The 23,969-nt window shown below is 44.6% G+C and overlaps 1 protein-coding gene across 1 annotated transcript in view; it reads left to right on the top strand.

Moving 5' to 3' along the window:
- Nucleotides 1–23,969, top strand: part of LOC134353940 (vesicular glutamate transporter 1) — a 130,756-nt gene that overhangs the window by 70,576 nt on the left and 36,211 nt on the right. Inside the window, exons 3-5 of the mRNA XM_063062514.1 lie at nucleotides 2,511–2,629; nucleotides 19,875–19,989; nucleotides 21,775–21,862. Of these exons, the coding sequence (XP_062918584.1) occupies nucleotides 2,511–2,629; nucleotides 19,875–19,989; nucleotides 21,775–21,862 (322 nt within the window). The remainder of the gene's footprint in view (nucleotides 1–2,510; nucleotides 2,630–19,874; nucleotides 19,990–21,774; nucleotides 21,863–23,969) is intronic.

Below are 23,969 nucleotides of genomic sequence, written 5' to 3'. Positions count from 1 at the left end.
AGACATAAAATTCTGAGACAGATTGACAGGTCAAATGTCAAGACAGTGGTTCCTGAAGGACTGGGGATTCTAGAATCAGGGATATTACCTTGGGCAATCGGAAAGATATTTTGAACTGTGATGAGAAGGAAGTGTAGGTAGTGGTAAACCCCTGTATAGTCCCTTTGTCAGTCCAAATATTTCCATCACAGCCCTACTGGTCAAAGGTCAGTGTGTCAATAGACAATAGATAATAGGTGCAGGAGTAGGCCATTCAGCCCTTCGAGCCAGCACCGTCATTCACTGTGATCATGGCTGATCATCCACAATCAGTGTTCCTGTTCCTGCCTTCTCCCCATATCCCTTGACTCTGCTATCTTTAAGAGCTCTATCTAACTCTTTCTTGAAAGAATCCAGAGAATTGGCCTCCACTGCCTTCTGAGGCAGAGCATTCCACAGAACCACAACCCTCTGTGTGAAAAAGTTTTTCCTCAACTCCGTTCTAAATGGTCTACCCTTTATTCTTAAACTGTGGCATCTGGTTCTGGACTCTCCCAACATCAGGAACACATTTCCTGCCACTAGCGTGTCCAATCCCTTAATAATCTTATATGTTTCAATCAGATCCCCTCTCATCCTTCTAAATTCCAGTGTATACAAGCCCAGTCACTCCAATCTTTCAACATATGACAGTCCCGCCATCCCTGAAATTAATCCAGTGAACCTACGCTGCACTCCCTCCATAGCAAGAATGTCCTTCCTCAAATTTGGTGACCAAAAATGCACACAGTACACCAGGTGGGGTCTCACCAGGACCTTAGTCAACCTGCCTAACTAACCAATCCCTCTTATCAATACTGATGATCACATCAGGATGTCCCACACAAAATGCTGGAGGAAATCAGCAGGTCAGGCAGTACCTATGGGAAAGATGCACAATCAACATTTCCTGTAATGTTTCTTGAAACGTTGACTGTACTCTTTTCCATAGATGCAGCCCAGCCTACTGAGTTCCTCCAGCATTTTGTGTGTGCTGCTTGGATTTCCAGCATCTGCAGATTTTCTCTTGTTTGTGATCAGGATGTCACAAATGGTTTTGAAGAATTCCAATCTACAGTGCAAAAGTCTTAGACAGCCTAGATTTTTTATATGGCTTCTGATGGTATGGTCTCAACATCAAGAATGTCTGGGGTTACCTGGAGAGACTGAAGCAAGCGAGACAGCTAGTGTTTGCAGAAGGACTGTGGCAAGTTCTCCAAGATACTTGGAATTAATCTACCAGCCAATTTTCTTATAAAACTACACAGCAATGTACCTAAGAGAGTTGATGCAGTTTCAAAGGCAAAGTGTGGTCACACCAAATGTTGATTTGATTTCATTTTTTACTGTTTACTGCTTTTTATTCATTCATTTTTAAATCTTTTTTATTAATTATTATTGAAAATCAACCAAAAAAATACAGACGTTTGTACATTAATCAAGTCAACATGTCAATATGTACAATGAGAATAAAATTATCAAATAACTGATTAAGAAAGCTAAACAATATATCAATAATAAGAAGAAAAAATAAAATGTTAAAACTATTTTTTTTGGAAAAAAGAACCCCTACTAACTAAAACAAAAAAAAAACCCTACTAACAGAAAAAAAAAGAAAAAAACCCATTGGGAGCACAACCCCGGAGCTATACGCCATACAAGCTTCCATAAAAGAAAAACATCAATCCACCAACTCAAAACCATTTAAACAAGATTCAGAAGGGAACCATCTTAATTAACTCAAATCAAATGATAGCAGCGGGCAAAAGAACCCCACCTTTTCTCAAAGTCAAATCGAAGATCAAAAGTTCAACTTCTGATTTTCTCCAAACTAAGACATAACATCACCTGACAGAACCATTGTATCAAAGTGGGAGCACAGGCATCTTTCCATTTCAATAAAATAGCCCTTCTGGCTAATAACGTTACAAATGCAATTATATGTTGGTCTGATATAGAAATACCATGAATATATTGAGGGATTATACCGAACAAAACTGTCAATTTATTAGGTTGTAAATTAATTTTTAAAGCTTTAGAAATTGTACAGAAAATTGATTTCCAAAACTGTTTCAATACAGAACTGTTTACTGCTTTTTATAGTAATATTTTTGAAAGCTAGAAACTTTTCAATCAGTAATTTTTGAAAGCATCTTTGCTTTACAGAATTTTTTTTACAGGTGCTTAAGACTTTTGCACAGTGGTGTAATTAATGTTGGTTTTGATGGAACAATGAAATGATGGTCAGGACACCGAGAAGAGACCTTTCAGGTAGGGTTCTGGATCATCTGCACCATCTGAGAGCGCAGATAAGGTCCGGGTGAACATCGTACCCACTGCCACAACTGCAGTCCCTCAGCCCTGCCAGATGTTTCGGTATCAGTAAGCAGGCCACAAACTCACAGCTTGTGCCACGGCTTAGGGGAACCAAGCCACACCTGTCACATTGAACAAAGGGGAGGGCGCTGAATCCCTCTCCCTTTTCTCTGCAGGAAGCCACATTTAACTGGGACCCAGAGACGGTGGGAATGATTCACGGATCCTTCTTCTGGGGGTATATCGTTACGCAGATCCCAGGCGGCTACATTGCACAGAAATTTGCTGCCAACAGGTAAGAGGTTTTCCTATTGCGCCCCAGCTCCTCGTGCTCAGGTGAGTAAGAGCAATTTCAACAACAACCCGTGAATGGTTGATAGAGGGGTAGGTCATCAAACTGTGCAACATTCAATAATCTCCAAATTGCCTTGCACCCAATTCAAGGTAAGATTCCCCAAAGTCACAGCAGTCACAGTGGTCTGTGCTAATGGAGTCATATGGAGCAGTACTGTCCCTTCTGTTAATCTACATTTATATTATTAATGGCGTAACTGTCAAGTGTACAATTTGTAATGCACCCACATTTGTTGACAATGCAAAGATAGATTGAAATTAATTGTGAAGAGAATGTACATGATCTGGAACGAGTAAGTGACTCGGTGTGAAGGTTACAGACAGAGTACAATGTGGAAAGTTGTATTGTTCATTGCAGAGAACAGCATTTTAAACAGTGAGTGTTTGTGCAATATTGCTTGAGCAGTTCTGGTAAATGTAACACAGGAAGCTAACCCCACAGTCAGCTCAGAAAGTTTATAATCGTAAAGAGATCAAAGTGCAAAAGAACAAGTCTTGGGGTATCTAAATGGTGAAGCAGCTGCTGAAACTTAGTGTTCAGTTGAAGGGTAGCTGGACAAGAGGAGCACTTGTCCATGATGTGCTGACAGTTGCAACCTCCCAGACGTCACACCCCCATTCTGCTGATCAGCTCGACCAAGATTTCTTCGCGTAAGTCAGCAGCTGGGCGGAGAGACTTCGGGCAAGTGAGTCCAGAATCGTTGGCTCCAGAGGCGGGGAGAGGAAAAGGAAACAAAAGTTGCTTGTCCAAAATGACAGCCAGTAAGCCAGATGTATGTAAAGCATAAAATGGAGGCAGAAGCTGGCTCTCTTCGACTTTATCTGGTGCTCCCAGTGCAGTTTCCTCTACATCGGTGAGACCTGATGAAGACTGGGGACCGCTTCATGAAACACTTTTGCTCTGCCCACCACCAAAGGCAGGATCTCTCGGTGACCACCCATTTCAATTTGACTTCCTGTTTCCATTTCAACACACTCAGGTTAGAGAAGCGGCACTTCATGTCCCATCTGGGTAGCCTTCAACCTGCCGGCAGGAGCAGCAATTTCTCTATCTTCTGGAAATGTTTTCCCTGTCCCTTTCTCTCTTTTTCCATTCCCCATTCTGGTCCCTTTCTATTCCTTCTCCCCTCCTCACCTGCCTATCACCTCCCCCCAGTTCCTCTTCTTCTTCCCTTTCTTCAATGATCCACCCTCCACTCCTACCAGATTCTTCCTTTTTCACCCCTTTACCTCTTCCACCTATCACCTCCCAGCTTCTTACTTCATACCCCTTCCCCCAGCTGCTCACCCTCCCTCACCCTCACCCCGTCTCACCCATCACCTGCCAGCTTGTACCCAATCCCCTCCCTAAACCTTCTTATTCTGGTTCTGCTCTTCCTTTCTAGTACTGATGAGGGACTCAGACCAAAACATTGACTGTTCATCACCCTCCATAGATGCTGCCTGATTTTGTTGAGGACGTTACCAAGTAAAGTGATGAAGGCAAGGCAGTGGATGTTGTCTACATGGACGTTAGCAAGGCCCTTGACAAGGTCCCGAACGGGAGGTTGGTCAAGAAGGTTCAGTCGCTCGGCAAGATGAGGTAGTAAATTGAATTAGACATTGGCTTCGTAGAAAAATTCAGAGATTGGTGGTAGATGGTTGCCTCTCTGACTGGAGGCCTGTGACTAGTGGAGTGCCTCAGGGATCAGTGTTGGGTTTGTTGTTGTTTGTCATCTATATCAACAATCTGGATGATAATGTGATAAACTGGATCAGCAAATGTGCAGATACAACCAAGACTGGGGATGTAGTGGACAGCAAGTAAGGCTACCAAGGCTTGCAACATGATCTGGACCAGCTGGAAAAATGGGCTGAAAAATGGCAGATGAACGTATTTACAGTCCATTCCCTTTAAAATAACTTATGATAATTTTTCCTTTCTTGGTGTGACTATTACAAAAAACCCAGATAACCCTTTGCAAGTGAATTGGCGAAGCAAAGTTGAGCAGGTTAAAACCAATATTGACTTTTGGAAAACCATTCCAATTTCTTTGGTGGGGAGGGTTAACGCAATCAAGATGATTGTACTGCCGCGATTTCTTCATCTTTTCCAGTCAATTCCATGTTTTATTCCTCTGTCATATTTTAAGCAATTGGATTCAATTATTATATCCTTCATTTGGAATTATAAAGCCATTGGAATTACTAAAAAACGCTTGTCAAAGCTCAAGGAAGCAGGTGGTTTTGCCCTACTGAATGTTAAAATGTATTACTAGGCTGTGCACCTATCCATTCTTGCATGGTGGAACTAAGGCCCACCCTCTACCTCAGACTCGTGCCCAGCATGATTACTCATAGAGCGAATGCTATGTAAGAAGACTTCCTTACCAGCTCCCCTTAAGAGCCCCACTGTAGTTAATAAGTCACATTTTAGTAACAGCTTCGTGGCTGGCAGCACTATAAGAATTTGGAAGCAGGTTCATCTACACATTAAGGCCCCAAAAGCTTACATTGACTTTCCGATTTGTGACAATTATTCCTTTTTGCCTGGCCTGAATGATACTGTTTTTTCTACCTGGAAACAGAGAGGCATCTGTAGTGTAGGTGACCTATATATTAATGGAAACTTTGCCTCATTTGCGCAGTTACAAGCAGTTTACCATATCCCTGCAACTAGTTTTTTCAGATATTTACAAATTCAAGATTATGTTAGGAAATATATACCTAACTTCGAAGTTTTAGACAAACATGAGTCCCTGGAGGCAATAAATAAATTTGATCCTGTTACTCGAAGTGCGGTATCTTATTTTTATCAGATCCTACATAATGGAGCTCAGGTGAATACTGCAGGATTTAAACAGGCATGGGTGGATGAATTGGGTATAGAACTGACTGAGGAGGTCTGGGATGAGTGTTTAAAGAGCATATATGATTGTTCGCTCAACGTCAGACACTGACATATACAGTTTAAAACATACATAGACTCCATTATTCAAAAGAGAAGTTGCACAGTTTCCACCCTGATGTTTCACCAGTTTGTAATAGATGTAAATCTGTGAACAGTAACTTGTCACATTCATTCTGGTCATGTTGTAAGCTTTATGCATACTGGAAAAGTATTTTTCACTGTTTCTCTGAGGCTTTTGGGAAGCAGTGGGAACCAAACCCGCTCATAGCCATCTTTGGAGCAACAAGCTCCCTAGCTTCAGCTAATGTATGAAAAACTGGCTGTATTATTTGGAATGGTGATTGCTAAGAAGTTAATCTTGCAAATGTGGAAAATGGACTCTGTGCCTAGGTACGATCTGTGGCTGAGAGAACTGGCAACTATTTCACATTTGGGGAGACTGAGAACTATGTAATGAGGACAGAGGGGACATCTTTGAAAGGATATGGGGCCCTGTATTGGACTTTCTCACGGGGTGACGACTGAGGCTTTTTTGGTGTGGTGCACCTCTGCTGTGTATGTTTACTTTTGCCTTTATATTTTTCTCCCTTTTGCGGTTCAATATTTAATTTGATTTTGTTATGGTTGTGGTTTTTGTGGATGTGCTGTTTTTTTGTTTGTTTGTAATAAATAAAAATAAAAATAAAAATAAATGTTTAAATGACAGGTGGAATTTAATGCAGACAAATGAGAGGTGTTGTACTTCGTAGAACCAACCAGGGTAGGTCTTAAATGGTGAGCAGTAGGGCACAGAGGAGTGCGGTGGAACAGAGGGATCTGGGAATACAGACCCATAATTCCTTGAAAGTGGCATCACAGGTAGATAGGGTCATAAATAAAGCTTCTGGCACATTGACCTTCATAAATGAATAAATGAATATATTGAGTACAGGAGTTGGAATGTTACGTTGAAATTATTTCAGACTTTGCTGAGGCCTAATTCGAAGTACCGTGTGCAGTTTTGGTCACCTACCTACAGGACAGATGTAAGTAAGATTGAAAGAGTGCAGAGATAATTCACAACGATGTTGCCAGTATAAGGACCTGAGTTATAGGAAGAGAATGAATATATTAGGACTTTCTTCCCTGGAAATAGAAGATTGAGAGGCGATTTGATGGAGGTATACAAAATGGTGAGGGGTCTAGATAGAGTAAATGCTTTGTTCACTGAGGTTGGATGAGACTAGAAGTCATGGTGTTAAGGTTGAAAGTTGAAATGCTTAAGGGGAACATGATGGGGAATGTCTTCACTCAGAGTATGGAGAATGAGCTGCCAGCACCAGTGATGGATGTGGGGGTGATTTCAACATTAATCAGCCTAGTCCCATTGACCTGCACCTGGACCATAGCTCTCCATACCTCTCCGATTAATGGTTTGCCACATACTAGATGGGCTGAATGGCCTGTTTCTGTTCTGTGGTGTTCTATGAATGTATTCTTTGACTCTATGACTTGCTACATTCATCCAGCATTTTGTGTGTAGGTTTCTCTGTTTAGCTTTTGCATTTTAAATTTTTTCTAAAATATTTATGCTCCAGCTCCCTGTCAACAATTGTCATGGAAACCCAAGTGATGATTCCAAGCTTGCTCTGTACTCCTGGGTTTGATAGATTGTGGAAGGGTGTGGTGTAGGTGCAGGAAGACATGAAGCCACAGCTGGATTTGATAACGAAGATGAGAGTTGTCACGTTCAGCTCCAGTATAAGCCAGTCCAGGTCAGTGATGTTAAGATGATGGATGTATGGGATGGAAAGAAGACTAGAAACAGAGCTCATAACAATGACAAGGTCATCCCAAATGGAACGTTATGAACCAACTCTGCTGTGATTAATGAAGCTAATTGGGAGAAGGTGGTTGAGAGGGATAATATAGTATATATAGGCATCCGTTAGTCTCATGAGACCATGGATTTGTGCCTTGGATGGTTTCCAGGGAGCAGGCCTGGGCAAGGTTGCATGGAAGACCAGCAGTTGCCCATGCTGCAAGTCTACCCCCTCCACACCACCGATGTTGTCCAAGGGAAGGGCATTAGGACCCATACAGCTTGGCACTGGTGTCGTCGCAGAGCAAAGGACACACGCTGCCTCAGCCAAGGCTTGAACTAGCGACCTTCAAATCACTAGACGAACGCCTTAACCACTTGGCCACGCGCCAACACAGAGGGATAATAAATCAACCATGATTGAATGGTGGAGAAGACTCAATGGGTCAAATGGCCTAATTCTGCTCCTATGTCTTACGATCTTATGGTCTAACTCTCATCACTCCTTGCCTTTGTGTCGTCCTATCTCTATAATTTCCTTCAACCATACAACCCTCCCAGATCCCTCCTAATTCTGGCCTTGTGATCATCACCAGCTTTCAAATCTTCAGGTCCGGTGTAAATAAACATCCCCTTCCTCCAGATACTTCCCTCCAATCACCTTAAAATTATGTACCCTCTTATTAGCGATTTCCACCCTGGGGAAAAGTCTCTGGCTGTCCACTTGATCTATGTCTTGTATGCCTCTATCAAGTTATCTCTCATCCTTCTTCTCTCCAAAGAGAAAAGCTCACTCAGACTATCGTCATAAGCCATGTTCTCTAATCCAGCCAGCATACTGCTAAATCTCCTCTGCACCCTCTCTAAAGCTTCCACATCCTTCTTATAACTAAGTTCAAAAGTTCAAAGTAAATTTATTATCGAAGTACATATATGTCACCATATAGAACCCTGAGATTCGTTTTCTTGCAGGCATACACTGTAAATCCAAAACACAAATAGAATCAGTGAAAGACCAGCAGAACAGACAATAAACCAAGTGAAAAAGACAACAAACTATACAAATACAAATGAATATAATAATAATATTCGAGGCGAATGCGGAAGGTAAGCACCAACTGCTTGCTTTTTGATCACTGGTGGGATCACTCTGCTACAGACAAGGGGAGAGTGATTTTTGATTGCTAATGGGATTGCTCTGCTGTGGAGAGAGGAGATTCCCTTTTGATCGCTGGAAGGATCACTCTGCTACAGAAGGGAGAGACTGCCTTTTGATCGATGGTGGGTTCACTCTGTGGAGAGAGAAAGGCCTGCATCTGGGCCCGGAGAACGTTACCTGGGTTTTCTGCGTTTTGAATACGGACTTGGACTGTGGACATTTTTTCAGTCTTTTAGTTTTTTATATTCTGTGTTTTTCACCTGACCTTTCTAATTTTTTTGTGTGTGGGATTGAGGGGGATTTGGGGGTCAACGTGCCTGTTTTATTTTTGATTTTTTTTTGTGGGGGGAGAGGGATTTGGGGGTTAATGATCGTGCTGCTGTTCTTTTCCTTCTTGGTTTCGTGGCTGTCTGGAGAAGAATTTCAGAGCTGTATACTTTGATAATAAATGAACCCTTGAACCTTTTCTTTGATCCTTTGAATAATCATCATAACAAATAAATAAGCAATAAAAATTGAGAATGTGAGATGACAAGTCCTGTGCTGTCTCTCTCTACAACTCTGCCAGACTCTTGGACTAAGTTGCTAAAGAAACATTCAAATTTAGGTTCAAGGTTCAAAGTTCGAAGTTCGAAGTAAATTTATTACCAAAATATATATGTATACTAACCAAGGAAAAGGTTTCTGGCCATCCATTTCAATCTTTGCTTCATCTTCTTGTAAACCTCTGTCATATAACATCTAATCCTCCTTCGCTCCAAAGAGAAAACCCATAAGATCATAAAACATAGAAGCTGGAATGTGACCATTTGGCCCACTGGGTCTGCTCTGCCATTCCAACATGGATGATTTATTATCCCTCTCAACCCCATTCTCCTGCCTTCTTCCCGTAACCTTTGATGCCCTGACTCACGCAATCTATCCTCATAAGACATATTCTCCGGTCCAGACAGCTTCCCAGTAAATTGGTGTGAGCGGTGTTGATGGTCAGCAGGGACTCGGTGGGCTGGAAGAGCTGTTCCCATGATGTATCTTCCTAATCAAGGAAATATAGGTCCCCTCCCCAGAGACGGAGTTCGTGTCATCAGAACCAGGGAAAGATAAACATCACTCTGATCTTCCCTTTCATTTGGAGAGACAGAATTGCATATTAAACAAGTGATTAAATATTTCATGGAGGTAGGGTATCCAGCTGGGAGGCTGACGTTAAGATTATTTAACAGTTCCTGAAACCTCGTGCCTAGCAATTGGCACCTTGCCCAGGCATGGAGTGAACCAGCTGCCAGACTTTCAGACCATCTGATAATTTATTCTTCTTTTCCCAGATCTTTGCCTTCTGTTGTGTGTGTGCTTTCCGCTCCTCAGAGCTGAGTGCTGGTAAAAGGCTTAGAATCTTAGATGTTCAGTTGCATCCACGACTCTCACTCCCAGACCTCTCAAAAATGTGTTTCCTTCCTCAGCAGGTCAGGCAGCATCTATAGAGGGGAATAAACAGTCAATGTTTCGGGCCGAGACCTTTCATCCAGGGTATTGGCCTGAATTGTCGACTGCTTATTCCTTTCCATGGACACTGCCTGAGCTGCAGAGTTCCTCCATATGCATTGCTTATGATTTCCAGCATCTGCAGAATCTCTTGCGTTTAGTGTTTGCTTCCTCGTTGAATACCCCAGTGACTCAGCTTTGCAATACAATGTAGAACACAGAACAGAGTAGTACAATGCAGGAACAGGTATATCTGTGCCAAACACCATGCCCAATGAAACTAAATCCGCTCTGCCTGCAAATGACCATATGCCTCCATTCCCTGCATACTTATCTGCCTACATAAAACCCTCTTAAACACCACTATCATGTCCGCTTTCAGAATTTATTTATTTATTCATTTATTTATTACTAGTACATCAAAATGTACAGTGAAATGCCTTATCCTTGTAAGTGGAACAAGTGCTACAAATGCCCTTACACTTCCCCCCTCACCACCATTTAGGGCCCCAGACAGTCCTTCCAGGTGAGGCGACACTCCACCTGTGAGTCAGCTGGGGTGATATACTGTGTCCGGTGGTCCCGATGTGGCCTTCTATATATTGGTGAGACCCGACGCAGACTGGGAGATCATTTCGCTGAACACCTACACTCTGTCCACCAGAGAAAGCAGGATCTCCCAATGGCCACACATTTTAATTCCACGTCCCATTCCCATTCTGATGTGTCTATCCACGGCCTGCTCTACTGTAAAGATGAAGCCACACTCAAGTTGGAGAAACAACACCTTATATTCCGTCTGGGTAGCCTCCAACCTGATGGCATGAACATTAACTTCTCTAACTTCCGCTAATGCCCCACCTCCCCCTCGTACCCCATCCGTTATTTATTTATATACACAAATTCTTTCTCTCTCTCCTTTTTCTCCCTCTGTCCCTTTCACTATACCCCCTGCCCATCCTCTGGGTTCCCCCCCCCTTTTCCTTCTCCCTAAGCTTCCTGTCCCATGATCCTCTCATATCCCTTTTTCCAATCATCTGTCCAGCTCTTGGCTCCATCCCTCCCCCTCCTGTCTTCTCCTATCATTTTGTATCTCCCGCTCCCCCTTCCACTTTCAAATCTCTTACAATCTCTTCTTTCAGTTAGTCCTGACGAAGGGTCTCAGCCCGAAACATCTCTTCTTAGAGATGCTGCCTGGCCTGCTGCGTGCACCAGCAACTTTGATGTGTGTTGAGTGAAATTCCTCTTTTGGTTTAACAACCAACACAAGCTGAGGGTCGGAATCAGAATCAGATTTAATATCACCGGCATATGTCCTGAAGTTTGTTAGCTTTGCGGCGGCAGTACAATGCAATATATAATATGGGGGGTGGGGGGGGGGCTGTGATTTACAGTAAATCTGTATATTAGATAGTTAAATTAAATAAGCAGTGCAAAAATAAAAGTCAAAAAGTAGTGAGGTCGTGTTCATGGGTTCAAAGTCCATTCAGAACTCAGATGGCAGAGGGGAAGAAGCTCTTCCTGAATCATTGGGTGTGTTTGGGCGGGGGGGGCGGGGGCACAGCCTGCAAGTGTTGTCACCCATTCCAGCACCAACATGGTATGCCCCAAACGACAATAGAACAACAAGGGACAGAACAACGACAGCAAAACAAGCTCCTTTCTTCCCTCCCAACCGCTCACATACTCAGTCCTTCAACCCCAGATCGGGCCTTCTCCAGCCTCCAGTGGAGTTGTGGATTCAGGGCTCCAGTCATCAGGCGTCGACATCCAGACTTCTGATCGGTCTGCAGGCTTCAATCTTTGGTGTCGGCTCAGGACTCGCCAATACAAATCTGGGCTGGAGAATACCACCTTCTGCAAGAAGTTCATACAGACCTCAGTATTAATCACCATTCCCTGATCTGGTAATGATGTCCCCTCATTCAAGATTCTTGCACAGCTGGAAACATCTCTTCATCTACCCTTCCCTGCCCCTCAAGATCATATCTGCTTCAGTAAGATCATTCCTTGTTCTTCCAAACTCCAAGAAATACAGGGAAGTAATTTCTTAAGATGTTCATGTTAGGACACTCTTTCCATCTCAGGATCCCTGGATTTCACAGGAAAAAGAATGTCCTGTATCTGGATTGACTGAGGGAACTAAGGAAGTGACCCAATTCCCTACGTTCAAAGTTCAAAGTAAACTTATTATCAAAGTAAACACGTTACTGTGCAAAGGTATTAGGCATATATATATATAACCTGGGGCCTAAGACTTTTTCACAGTACTGTATTGTAAATGTGGAGCAGAGAACGAGTTTGGAAATCATATAGGAGCAAAGGATGTTGGAAATGGTGAGGGTGGAGTGCCAGAAGATTAGAATAGATTAGATTATGAGGGCACTCAGTCCTCATTTATTGTCATTTAGAAATGCATGCAGGAGAGGGATATGGGACAAGTGGAAGAGGAATGCCAGGGACAGGGGCTGGTATGGGTGCAGACACACCCAGCCCTGAGACACCAGCAAGGTCATTTGATTACAATCAGTTGGTTTATTGATCATTGCAGAATGTCTCTCAGGTGCTTCCCTCTCCCTTCCCCTTTTTCCAACTACGATTCCCCTTTTCCTACCCCCTTCCCACTCTCAAACTACAATAGAGACCCCTATCAGAATCAGGTTTATCATCACTCACATATGTCATGACATTTGTTAGTTCTGCAGCAGCAGTACAGTGCAATACATAAAATTACTACAGTACTGTGCAAAAGTCTTGGGCACCCTAGTTATATATGTGCCTAAGACTTGCACAGTACTGCATGCATACGTCACAATATACCACCCTGAGATTCATTTTCTTGCAGGCATTCACAGCAGAACAAAAAAAAATACAATAGAATCAATGAAAAATGACACACGGAGTCTGACAAGCAACTAATGCAAGAGAAGGCAAACTGTGCAAATACAAAATATACAAATAATAAATAATAATACTGAGAACATGAGTTGTAGAGTCTCTTGGAAGTGAGTCTGTAGGTTGCAGAATCAATTCAGTGTTGAGCCAAGTGAAGATATTCACGCTGGTCCAGGAGATCTCTCTCCTCAATGACTGAACTGATTCAAACAACCTACAGACTCCTTTTCAAGGACTCGACGACTGATATTCTCGGTGTTACTCCCCATGGAGACTTTGACGGTGGCCACGCGTGATCCTGGATCTCACTCATCTCCACTTTCCAACGAGCTGAGGCAACGTAAAGGAAGAGGCGTATGGAGCAGCTGCAACCCTGTTTACAATGTGTGCCAGGAGCTGAAGTGTTAACCATCACCCTGGGCGTGTGGCAGAGTCGGTGACGCGTGTGGGTTATTTCTAGAGTAATTAGCAGCATTCCTTCAAATGCCTGCACTGAAACTTGGAGCACGCAAGGAGCCTTGCAAGTGATTCTCCCACCCTTGGGAATTAATTAAAATGTGGAACAGGAGATGTTTCTATTCCTGTACCTTACATTGGTTCAAGGTGGAAGTACAGCTACTAGCGACCAGTGAATTTCCAGAGGACGGCGCCCAAAAAGATGGCTTCAGAATCAGATTCTAGTTTAATATCACTGGCATATATTGTGAAATTTATTGTTTTGCAGCAGCAGTACAGAGCAATACAGAAAAAAAACTATAAATTACAATTTTAAAAATCTGCGAAATAAATAAGGAGTGAAAAAAGAGGGCAAAAAGTAGTGAGGTAGTGTTCATGGGTTAATGGACCATTCAGAAATCTGGTGGCAGAGGGAAAAAGGCTGTTCCTAAAACGTTGAGTTGTCAAGATCCTTTGCCTTCTCCCTGATGGTAGTAATGAGAAGTGAGATGTCCCGGGTGGGGTTGGGAGGCCTTACTGATGGATGTGGGAGGAAGCTGAAGGAACAGTTGTCACAGGCAGATTGTCTGTGGTGTGAATCCCTGCAGCATCTGGTGACCCTGTGAACCCTGTCTCGGAGGCTGATGTCCGAATGTCTTTCAAGAGGGTGAGCACTCACAAGGCGTCAGGCCCTGATGGTGTATCTGGTAGGGCTCTGAAAACCTGGCGGGAGTGATCAAGGACACCTTCAATCTCTCACTGCTGCAGTTGGAGATTCACAACTGCTTCAAAAGGGAGACAATCATACCAGTGCCCAAGAAGAACAGGATGAGATGTCTCAATGCCTATCACCCAGTGGCACTCACATCCACTGTCATGAAGTGCTTTGGTCGTGGCTAGAATCAACTCCTGCAGAAGCAAGGGACTGGTTGGTCCCAGTACAATTTGCTTATCGCTACAGTAAGTTTACAGCCGATGCAATCTTACTGGCTCTCCACTTGGCCTTGGATCACCAGGACAATAGTAAAACCTACATCAGGCTACTGTTTGTTGACTACAGCTCAGCATTCAACACAATCATACTCTCAGTTCTAATCAAAAAAGTTCCAAAACCGGAATCCCCCTGCAACGCGATCCTTGACTTCCTCATCTGGAGACCACAGTCTGTGCCGATCGGAAATAACCTCTCCTCCTTGCTGACGATCAACACTGACGCACCTCAAGGATGAGTGCTTAGCCCACTGCCCTACTGTCCCTGCACCCACGACCGTGTGGCTAGGCGCAGCTCAAACACCTCGATTAAATTTTCTGATGTCTCAACTACTGTTGGCAGAATTTCAGAAGGTGATGAGGAGGCATACAGGATCGAGATAGATCAGCTGCTTGAGTGGTGTCGCAGCAACATCTTTGCCAAAGACACTCACAGATTTCTACAGATGTACTGATGGGAGCATTCTAACTGGCTGCCTCACGGTCTGGTACGCACAGGATCAAAAAAAGCTGCAGGAAGTTGTCAACTCAGCCAGCTCCATCATGGGCACTAGCCTCCCCAGCATCAAGGGCACCTTCAAAAGGTGATGCCTCCTCCATCATTAAGTACCCGCCATCACCCAGGACATGCCCGCTTCTCATTGCTACCATCAGGGAGAAGGCACAGGAGCCTGAAGACACACACTCAACACTCGAGGAACAGCTCTTCCCCTCCGCCATCAAATTCCTGAATGGGCAATGAGCCCATGAACACTTCCTCGGTATTTTCCCTCTTTTTTCACACTACTTATTTAATTATTATATATATATACATTTTATTGTAATTTACAGTTTTTATATTGCATTGTACGTAGGCAGGTCATATTAAACCTGAATCTGTTTCTAACTGCCCCAGGTGGTAGAATTGATGAGAAAAAACTTGGCATTAATGTAGGGTTGTGGAACGTCCTGCCAGGGATGATGATACGTGAGAGGCACATGGATGAAAGACAAACAGAGGGTTATGTGGAGAGCAGGGTTAGACTGATCTTGGAGTAGGTTAAAGGGTTGGCATAACATTGTGGGCTGAAAGGCCTGTACTGTTCTATGTTCTATAATAAGTGGTTAATGGTCATCAGGTACTTGATGGGCTGAATGGACTACTTCAATACTATATGACCGTATCTCGAAAGTTTTCCCTGCACTGTGCTACCAACCACTCCTGGGTAGTGCAGTACTGACTGGATGCAAGGAAAATCTCGCTGATAAATCACCTGTCATCTATAGACAAAAGCTCCCATTACACTCTGCCATCAGCACACGTAAGGAATACGTTAGATTCCGTGCAAAACTCTCTCTCGGCACTGTATTGTCAAACATTCCCAGCGTGGTGTTAACCCATATTCCACACTTCCACTTTGTCCCAACTGCACCACGCCCACGCGCAGAGCCAGACTAATTTACACTCAGATCTGTCACTTTCACAATCCCCTCTCCAGCCCGTATGCTCGACACCCACCCACTCCTTAAACTGCTCCCCCAGCTGCCGTCCACAATTAGCGGATCGCAGACACTTCCCTGACTCATGAAGACTCCAACCCAGACTTCCAGCAGAGCGACCCCCCCCCCCCCGTTTGATTCCTGCTGGAGAAAAAGGGAGATAACACTAAAAGATTACCTTTAGTTATCACATGTACGTCAAAACATCGAAACGCAGAGTGAAATGCGTTACTTGTGTCAGCGACCGACTTGGTGCAAGAGCGTGCTGGAGGCAGCCTGCTAGAGCGGCCATACTTCCCGCGCCAACATAGCGTGCCCACAGCTTACTATCCCAAGCCTGTACCTCCTTGGACTGTGGGAGGAAACCAGAGTACTTGGAGGAAATCCACGAGGTCATGGAGCGAGCGTGCAAACTGCAAACTCCTGACAGGTGGTGGCAGAGCTAAACGCGGGTTGCTGGCACCGCAGAGCGTTACGTCTAGCTGCCACCGCCTGATCTGGGGACACCGGCAATTATTCAGTGGGCAGTCCTCTCATCCCTCAGTTTAGAGAGTAATGCAGTGTAGAAGCAGGCTCTTCGGCCCATCTCACCCATGCTGACCATGGTGGCCACGGAACTCATCCCATTAGCCCACATTTAGATTAGATTATGAGGACAGTCAGTCCTCGTTTATTGTCATTTAGAAATGCATGCATTTAAAAAATGATACAACGTTCCTCCAGAATGATATCACAAAAAAAAAGGACAAACCAAGACTAAAACTGACAAAACCACATAATTATAACATGTAGTTATAATAATGCAAAGCAATACTGTAATTTGATAAAGAGCAGACCGTGGACACGGTAAAAAAAGTCTCAAGTCCCGCTAGCCCCCTCATCTCACACAGACGGTAGAAGGGACAACTTCTACAACTGCCCACTGAATAATTGCTCTCCCTGCCGTGAACCTCCAAGCGCCAACAACTTGCCAATGCATTGGAAGCACCCGACTGCAGCCGACTCTGAGTCCATCCGAAAACTTCGAGCCTCTGACCAGCCCTCCGATGCAGCCTCTCTGAGCACCATCCTCTGCCGAGCGCTTTGACCCTGCCCCAGCCGCTGAGCAACGAGCAAAGCCGAGGACTCAGGGCCTTCTCCTCCAGAGATTCCAGACCTCACAGTAGCAGCAGCAGCGAAGCAGGCATTTCAGAAGTTTCTCCAGATGTTCCTGTGTGCTCTCATGTCCATCTCCATCAAATCAGGATTGCATCCCTCAAAGCCTTCCCTTTCCATCCGCTTATCTAAAAGTCTTTTAAATGTTATCACTGTACCTACCTCAACCATTTCCTCTGGCAGCTCGTTCCACATACCCACCGGCCTCTGTACGAAGACGTTGCCCCTCAGGTCCCCTCTCACCTCAAACCTATGCCCTCTAGTTTCCAGTTCCCAGTCCTGGGAAATAGGCATGCGTGTTCACTCTATTTCTGCCCTTCATGATTGTATACACTTCTGTAAGGTCACCCCTCAATCTCCTATTTGCACAAGAGATGCTGCAGATGCTGAAAATCTAGAGTAACACACATAGATGGCAGGAGGAACTCAGCAGGTCAGGCAGCATCTATGGAGGGGAATGAAGTTCTAATTGTCCAACATTTCCCTGTGAGTCAGGTGCTCGAGTCCAGGCAGCATCCTTGGAAATCTTCTCTGCACGTTTTCCTATTACTGATGTCTTTCATAGAGTCAATGAGCACTACAGCACACAAATAGGCCCTTCAACCCATCTAGATGATACTGAACTGTTATTCTACCTAGTTCCTTTGACCCGCACCTGGACCATGGCCCTCCATACCCTTCCCATCTATGCAATTATCCAAACTTGTCTTAAGTGTTGCAGTCAAAACATAACAGTCTGACTGTACTGTATGCAGTAGTCCAAGTGTACACCAACATTTTGAACAACTGTAAAGTTAATGTCCCAACTTCTATATTGAATATTCTAACTGACGACAGCCAGAAGTTCATTATCAGAGCATGTATCCATATACAACTCTGAAATTTGTCTTCTCCAGACAGCCACGAAACAAAGAAAGAAGATGAAAGTTGGTCAGAGAGAAACATCAAGCCCACGCCCAACCCCCACACAAAAAAGAACAGCATCCTGATCATCAACATCCCGAAACCCCCCCTCCCCTCCGCACAAAATGGAACAAGAATGTCGACCCCCAAAAAACAAACCCTCCCTCCACACAGAAAAACTAACAGAACATCAACCTCCTCCCCCCGCCAAACACACAACAAAACGGGAAAGGATCAGGCGATAAAAAACACAGAATATAAAAACTACAAGTCTGATAAAGTCCACACTCCATAAATGCAATAGTCCAATCCATAATTGCAGAACCACCATGCCATCCTACGATATCACCGACATACATCAAAAGGGAGGGACACCACATGAGACAGAGAGGTCAACCCACGTGCCACAGTGAGCCTCACAGTGATAGGCCGCTCACAGTTTCCTCCAGCACCAATCAGAAGGCAGGCAGTACCAACTCCTGTACTGAAAGCTGTAACTGATGAAGCCAGTGTAGCAAATGCCTTTTCATCTGTAAAACCACTTTCTGGGAACCAAGTACTTGTACCACTAGGTCCCTCCATTCCACAACACTCCTCAGGCCCAACGTGCAACATTTTGCATTTATCTGAATTTTGCATTTACCAAGCAACACACATAAAAGTTGCTGGTGAACGCAGCAGGCCAGGCAGCATCTCTAGGAAGAGGTACAGTCGACGTACCTCGAAGGGTCTCGGCCCGAAACATCAACTGTACCTCTTCCTAGAGATGCTGCCTGGCCTGCTGCGGTCACCAGCAACTTTTATGTGTGTTGATTGAAATTCCAGCATCTGCAGATTTCCTTGTGTGACCATTTGCCAATCCTCAGCCCACTTACCCAGCCGATGAAGATCAGAGGATGTGGTTTCAAATCCCTTGAAGAATCTCCATTGCAGAATTCCACAGCGAAGAACTCTGAGATGCTCAGTGCAACTGTGTTTACTCTGTCAACACCCGAAGGTCATAGTTTTCCTTGCTGGCGTTCCTGGTTGTCACCCCCCGAGATCAAATGAGCACAGAACTTTTCAAGGACCCAAGAATCAACTTTATTTGCCACCTGCATTATGAATTTGCTGTGGTGTGTTGGTCAGGGTGTGACAAAATATGATATTCAACAATTCTAAAGAATAAAGCGGGGGGGCAGGGTGGAGACACGCTTCTATCAAAGGAGGTGTAAGGTGCTCCTTCCCTCCGCTAGCCTGCACGTCACCCTTGGGGAAGGTGTAGCACCTGCTTAGCCCCCCGATCAGGGTCACATGAAGTCATAGGAATAGGCAGTGAATAATCGTTTGAGCAGCTGGTACACATCACAAGTCCTGGTTACGCGACCACTGATGCCAGGCAGACAATCTCTGAAGAGTACTGATAATGGCTGGGGTCACCCGTCTTGTAAAGACACAGCCCAGAACAAGGCAATGGCAAACCACTTCTGTAGAAAAATTTGCCAGGAACAATTGTGGTCATGAAAAGACCGTGATCGCCCACATCATACGACAAGGCACATAACAAATAAATGAAACAATAAAGAATTATATGAAGATGAAGTCAGAAGAATGGATGTGGAATAAATGTGAATACAGTATATTGGACACAGAGCAGACATTTAGGGCAAGAGTTTAAAGTGCAGATAAGGAATAAAGTGCATAAATACATCAGTATCAGTATCAATATCTTATAAAAAGTGGTTTAAAGTGCTTACAGGGCATAGAGATAGAGGGGTGACGGAAGGGGGCTAACTAGAGTGGTTGTTCAGATTAACTGCCTGAGAGACGAAACTTTTAAGATGGCATTTAAGTTTTTCTTTCAATAGCCCTATAGCACTTTCCAGAAAGGAGCTATTGGAAAAGACATTTTGCAGGATGGGTAGTGTCCACAATGATTTTTCTTGCCTGCTTCTTTGTCCCGGATACATAGAAGTCAATCTAACTGTCTGAAACAACTTTTGCTTTTCTCCCGACAGAGTATTCGGCTGGGCGATTGTAGCTACATCGTCGCTGAACATGCTCATTCCTTCAGCGGCAAAAGCCCACTACAGCTGTGTCATATTGGTCAGGATCCTGCAGGGTCTGGTCGAGGTAAGGACCATGGTGAAGGACACTTCTCTCCTGTCCATGTCTCTGCACCTCACTCCTTTTGTCACCATGCTCGAAATTAGTCTCCAACTGGGGGGAAAAGCTCCAGAAGGAAAGGCGAGAGAGAGAAGAGGAGAAGGAGAGAGAGAATTGGTGTATAATCCTGGAACCAGTATTGTCACAGTGTTATGAGTTTTATGGAGCTGTGTGTAGATTGATGCTGAACCCAAGAGACCAGTTGAGTCTCCACATTCCAACTGCACACTGACCTGAGTTGGCCAATGTTCTCTCTGAGTTCTCCCACACTCTCCCCAGAGGGGACAGGACGAAGACTGTCGCCTTCCACAACTGGACAGACTGCTAATGCTCCACACTCCGGCAGAGCTGGCAGTTTGGGTGACTGTGGCAGGGCTCTGCCATCACTGTCCAGGACCAAATTTAAGGAGAATCTGCACAAGAGGTGTTCGGAGTGATAGCAGAGGTCTTTCACTCAGAGGTGTGAAGAAACTGTGACTTGAGCTCCTGCTGCAGGGAGATTCAAAAGTGTGAGCACAAGAGATTCTGTAGATTATGAAAATCCAGAGTGACACACACAAAATGCGGGAGGAACTCAGCAGGTCAGGCAGCATTTGTAGAGGGGAACAAACAGTTGACATTTTGGGTCAAGACCCTTCATCAGGACTGAAAAGGAAGCAGACAGAGGCCAGAATATGGAGGTGGGGAGAAGGGGGGAGGAGTACCAGATGAAAGGTGATAGGTGAGACCAAGTGAAGGATGGGGAAGGTGGGGGGGGGCGGGATAAAGAAAGAAGCTGAGAGGTGATAGGTGGAAGAAGTAACAGACTGAAGAAGAAGAAATGTGATAGGAAAGGAGAGTGGACCATTGGAGAAGGGGAGGGAGGAGGGTCCCCAGAGGGAGATGATGGACAATTGAGTAAAAGGGAAGGAGTGAGAGGGGAGGCAAAATGGGGAACAGAAAAAGAGAGAAGGGGAGGGGGAGAAATTGCAGGAATGTCAGAGATTATAGATTTTAAAAAACTGACATGCAGCAATCCAGACTCCAGCTTTTTCCCCCCTCTGCCCTGGCTTGCTGTGCCCTTGTAATCTACTGTGTCCTTGTTATCCCCTGTGTCCTTGTTATCCCTTGCGTCCTTGTTATCCCCTGTGTCCTTGATGTCTCTGTGTCTTTGTTATCCACTGTGTTCTTGGTATCCTCTGTGTCCTTGTTATCCACTCTGTCCTTGCCGTCTCTGTGTCCTTGCTATCTGCCAATCCCCATACGCAGTATCTGCCGAAAGCCTCGTGTCTCATTCTTTTCTGCAGACACAGTCACTGTCTTGCTGTGTTTCCACGTGTCCTGCTGCTAACTAGAAACGTTTCTCTGGAAAAGAGTCACTTTGTCACTTTATCATTTCCTGTCAGTCACCTTATGTACAGATACTGCTGCACCTAGCGTCACATTGTGTACAGACTATCAGTCTATGTATATAAACTAAACACATATATACGTGTGTGTTTGTGTGTGTGTGTGTGTACAACCACACTCAAACAATTGCTTGTCCGTTGTGTTTTATAGAATTGCTCATTTATTTATATTAATTATGTGTTTTTTTATTGTGTTTCTTTACTGCTGCACTGGATCTAGAGTAACAACCATTTCTTTCTCCTTTACGCTCGCGTACTGAAGATGACAATCTTGAGCCTGAATCTTGAAACAGTGAATTAAATCTTGTTCCTTCCAATAACTGGCCATGGAGACTGATATTTCCTTGTGGTTACTTGCCTTTAGGGGGTGACATATCCAGCCTGCCATGGGATTTGGAGTAAGTGGGCACCTCCGCTAGAGCGAAGCCGGCTTGCCACCACCTCGTTCTGCGGTAACTATACTGTGACGGTTAACGTGTTCATCCCCGCCCTGAAGCTCGTGCCGTAGCCGGTCTGGAGTTTCCAGAGGACGCTGTAATAAGAGACTGGATAGGCTGGACCCTTCCCGGTGTCCAGGGCTGTCTGTCAGTAAAACATACACCACAGGTTCGGAGAAACATGAAGGAAGGAAACCAAACATCGTGCTTCTCCAGACACTGAACTGGGGAGTGGGGAGGTTAAGCTGATTAGTGAGACTACCCTTGGTACTGCGGTCAATGAGAGATGAATTATTGAGAGATATGGAGAGAGTGGCAAGGGGGCCAGGAGGACTAACAAGCTCCATTGAGTGGAAGCCAAGGAAATATTCCCGCTGAGGAAAAGCACATAACCCCAAGACATCGGAGTTAAAAATTGACCATAAATTCAAAGATTAAAACTTAATTTGTCACACGTACATCGAAATATCGAAGATCAATATGCCACACTGCTGGCGCCTATATAGCATGCACACAACGTACCACCCCTAACCGGTATGTTTTTTTACTGTGGGAGGAAACGGAGAACTTGGAGGAACCTCACATGGTCATGGGGAGAACGTTCAAACTCCTTACAGACAGCAGCAGGATTTGAACCCCAGTCACTGGCACTGTAAACTGTTATACTTACCGGTGGGAATTGATCCCTGATTGCTGGTGCTGTAGTGTTTTACACTAACCGCTACTCGACCATGCCGCCCAATCAGGAAGTTCAACAACAATAGGGGAGATTCAACAAAGGAAAACCTTTGTTATCCAAAGGAGTGGTGAGGGCATGAAAGTCACTCTGTAAGGTATGGTAGTGTGAATACTGGGAGGATGGGATGCTGGCCAACCACTTAAGGAATAATGAATGTGAGATTTACGCTGCTAGGTTTAGACGAGAATAGGTGGAAGGAAGCTCCACGTATCTAGTCAAGTTTATTGTCATTTAACTATATACATGTATACCGCAAATGAGACAATGTTTCTCCAGACAAGGGTGCAAAGTACAGTAGTACACGTAACACAGAATAACTTGTGATAGGAAGGATAAAATCTACAGATGACTTACTCATAAATAAACAAAGCGAAGTTCATAAATTAAATATTGTAGGGTACAGAACAGATTAGCCAGTGACATTTTGAATGTGATGCGGCAGGGAGTTCAGAAGCCTAATGGCCTGGGGGAAGAAATTGTTTCCCATCCTGGCCGTTCTTGTCTTTTTTGCATCGGATGGTAGAAAGTCAAAAAGGCTGCTGGATGGATGGGTGGGACCCTTGATAATACTAAGGGCCCTGCTCCTGATAAATGTCCCCGATGGTTGGTAGGGAGACCCCCAATGCTCCTCTCAACCATTCTCACAGTCCTTTGTAGGGACCATGTCCGATGTTCGGCTGCTCACAAACCAGACGGAGACGGAGACGGAGACGGAAACATGCAGAGAAGGGAGGGATAAGGTCAATGGGCGGGGAAGAGTCAGTTAATTAGGAGTCATTGGTTAGTTTAATTAGTGAGGTACATCATCATGGGCTGAAGTGCCTATCCTGTCTCTACTCCCTTGTGTTCTATAGAGCCATAAAGCAATACGGCACAGATACAGGCCCTTCGGCGCAGTCAGTCAATGCTGGCCTTGGCGTGGTAGCGTAGTAGCTGGTGCAATGCTTTACAGCACTAGAGATCAGCGATCGGGGTTCAATTCCCCAATGTCTGTAAGGAGTTTGTACTTTCTCCCGAAGACAGTGTGGTTTTCCTCCACGTTCTCCAGTTTCCTCCCACATTCCAAAGACAGACAAGCTAGCATTGATGAGCTCTCGGCATGTTGTTGGCTGCAGACCATCCCCAGCACATCCTTCGATGGCGCTGGTCATTGGCAGAAAGGATGCTTTTCGCCGCGTGTTTCGATGTACGTGTGACAACTAAAGCTAATCTTTACTTTTGGTTCCCACCCAGCTACTCCCAATTTCCTGTATTCAGCCCATGTTCCTCTCAGTCCTGCCCCTCCATGTACCTATCAAAGTGCTGCCTCCGTGATAGTCGTGTGCTTGCCGCAACCACTTCCTCGGGCATTTCATTCCATGTACTCACCACTGTCTGTTACTC

This window comes from Mobula hypostoma, chromosome 11 (assembly GCF_963921235.1).
Source record: "Mobula hypostoma chromosome 11, sMobHyp1.1, whole genome shotgun sequence".
NCBI lineage: Eukaryota > Metazoa > Chordata > Chondrichthyes > Myliobatiformes > Myliobatidae > Mobula > Mobula hypostoma.
Note: the sequence above shows the minus strand (reverse complement) of the source record. Positions and strands in the feature narration are given on the sequence as shown.